This window comes from Nothobranchius furzeri, chromosome 7 (assembly GCF_043380555.1).
Source record: "Nothobranchius furzeri strain GRZ-AD chromosome 7, NfurGRZ-RIMD1, whole genome shotgun sequence".
Taxonomy (NCBI): Eukaryota; Metazoa; Chordata; class Actinopteri; order Cyprinodontiformes; family Nothobranchiidae; genus Nothobranchius; species Nothobranchius furzeri.
The window spans coordinates 49,222,947-49,225,184 of record NC_091747.1 but is presented as its reverse complement, the minus strand read 5'-3'; the positions used below and the strand labels follow the sequence as shown (position 1 = coordinate 49,225,184).

General features: G+C 48.6%; 1 protein-coding gene across 2 annotated transcripts; it reads right to left on the bottom strand.

The window, feature by feature from the left end:
• Nucleotides 1-267: 267 nt before the first annotated feature.
• LOC129167112 (spectrin alpha chain, non-erythrocytic 1-like) lies at nt 268-1,867 on the bottom strand. Of its 2 annotated transcripts, XM_070553361.1 has the most exons (6): nt 1,737-1,867; nt 1,223-1,315; nt 1,008-1,112; nt 903-935; nt 787-822; nt 268-578 (listed from the first exon to the last, which is right to left on the bottom strand). In XM_070553361.1, exons 2-6 carry the CDS (start codon nt 1,286-1,288, stop codon nt 501-503), a joined length of 318 nt encoding a protein of 105 aa, XP_070409462.1. In that variant the 5' UTR covers nt 1,289-1,315; nt 1,737-1,867; the 3' UTR covers nt 268-500. The 2 variants fall into 2 exon arrangements, with proteins under 2 accessions (XP_070409462.1, XP_070409461.1); XM_070553360.1 differs by having other exon boundaries at nt 466-578; nt 787-935.
• Nucleotides 1,868-2,238: the final 371 nt, after the last annotated feature.

Sequence of the window (2,238 nt, the reverse complement as noted above, 5' to 3'; positions counted from 1 at the left end):
CATACATGTGCCGACACTTTGCGCCCTGTTTTATAAAATGTAGTGTTAAAAATAAATGTTTTTGCTCAATTACTGGAATTTCTTTGGTTAAGACAAAAGTGAGGAATAATCATTTACAAGTTATTTGTACAACAGGCCCATTTTAAATCCCAACAGTTTCTTAGCAGACAATAGAAATGTGTTCTTTACTAACTTTACTTGGTTTGAAAATTTTACTAAAATTAACTTGAGTGCCGTATTGCAAAACCCAATCATACTTGTTATGTAAACATTAGCTTTGTAGATATTTTTTACAGATATATATTTGTGTGCAACAAAAACCAAACTTAAATAATTTGTCATTCTTTATTGAAAAACAACAAAATACAGGTATACAGAAGTGTGGGAAAATGATAATGTGAAAGTATTGCACTATAAATGAAGTGAGATGAGATGAAGGTGAGATGAAGGTGGACGCCAGCGGGCTGGACGCCGGACGAAGAAACCTGGAGACGGATCGCTCAGACAGGAAGGGAAGAGCTTCCTCTTACCTTGATGGAATTAAAGTTAGCCGTCGTCTGAACGCCCAACCGTACGGTCTGAGGTCAAAGGTCACAGGAAACACACACCAGTCAGCAGTCATACAGATGCATAAAGATAACTGTAGCCATGGCAACCAGCTGAAATGTCCCCACTTTCAACAGCACCTGGTGCCTGCCGGGTCACCTGAATTCCTGTGTGATGTCAGCACGGTCGGCCGTGACTGCTGCCATCAGAGGTGACCTCTGATCAGCTGAATGAACTCACCTTCCAGGGTGACGCCGTGTTAGAGTCGGCTTCATCCTGTAAACAAACAAACAAACAAATGAGTGGTAACAAAAACACCACGTCTGGTTCTGGTGGAGGCGGAGGACAACATGCACCTTTCCAGGAGCAGAACCCAGATGTTTTTGTTGCTACAAACAGAGACGAGCAGAGTTAAACCAGGAAGTGAGAGGGACCAGCTGCTGCAGACAGGTGACGCTCACCTGAGCCTGAACCATAGGAGCCTCCTCAGCCATCAGACCTTCTGACTCCAGTTCAGATGCCACCTTGTTGATGTCCCTCAGGCGGGACTCGTTGGCCTTCAGGTCCTGCAGGACAAAAGCACCTGCTGATTACCTTGTTGCGTTCGGGTTAACAGGTCTGGTGTTAGAACGTGGTGGATAAGAATGTTCTGACGGGCCGAGGGTTCTGAACTCACCCTGCAGGACTGGGCCTGCTCCTTCAGGGCCTGGATGCTGCTGCCGTAAGCCGACAGGTCCGACATCAGGGCCTCGTGCTTCTTCAGGAGAGCCTGTGGAGCAGAACATCAGAACCTTCAGCTCGTCTGACACAAGTGGAGCTTTCTCGCAGCGATGGTCCAATCAGATCCGCCACCGTAAAACAAACCTGCTCAGTTCACCGCAGACGCAGCTCTGCGGGTGTTTAGTGGAAAAGCGTGAGCCTTCTGCCGGCTGCCACGTGTCATGGCTGCTCTGCAGCGGGAACACACATCACAGCTCGTAAACCGTTTGAAATAAGAGCGACGGGAACACGTTTGTCAACACTTCCTGTGCGAGGCCAGCACTTCTACCCCTAACCCATGAGACGCTCAAACGAGCAACGACGTCTGGTAGACAACCGAAGGAAATGACAAATACAGAAACACTAATTATGAAGGACTGGAAAGAGAGCAAAGAAAAGCGATTGGAGTTTCTCAGGAAGGGATTCCATACCTCGGCCAAGTCCTCGTCTTTCCCTTAGTCTGGACTTCCAACGATGGGCTCCTTCTCCCTCATCCAGGACTCGGCCTCATTAGCATCCGCAAAGTACTGCTGGGCCTGCAGAGAGTCCTCCAGGTCCTGCGTCCTCTGGGACGCCTTGGCCTTCAGCGTGTCCCAACGTCCATGAAGCTCCCACAGTTTAGTCTTCACTTCCTCACCAGCGAAGTGACCTGGACCCAAAAAAAGTGAGCCAGAACCTGCAGACACCTCAGAAACATGTCAGGACCAGACCTGCTCTACCTTCCTCCACCATGGTCTCTCCTTTCTGGGTGACAGCCTTGATGCGAGGTTCATGACCTGTGATCTCAGCCTGCAGAGCCTGGTGCTTCTTCAGCAGGTTCTGGACACCAATCAGGTCCTTCCCTGAGGACACATGTTAGAGTTCAGCATTATGCAGTAGACAGACCAGTTTAACCCAGGGGTTTCTTTCTTCTACAATCTGCTCTTTAACTGT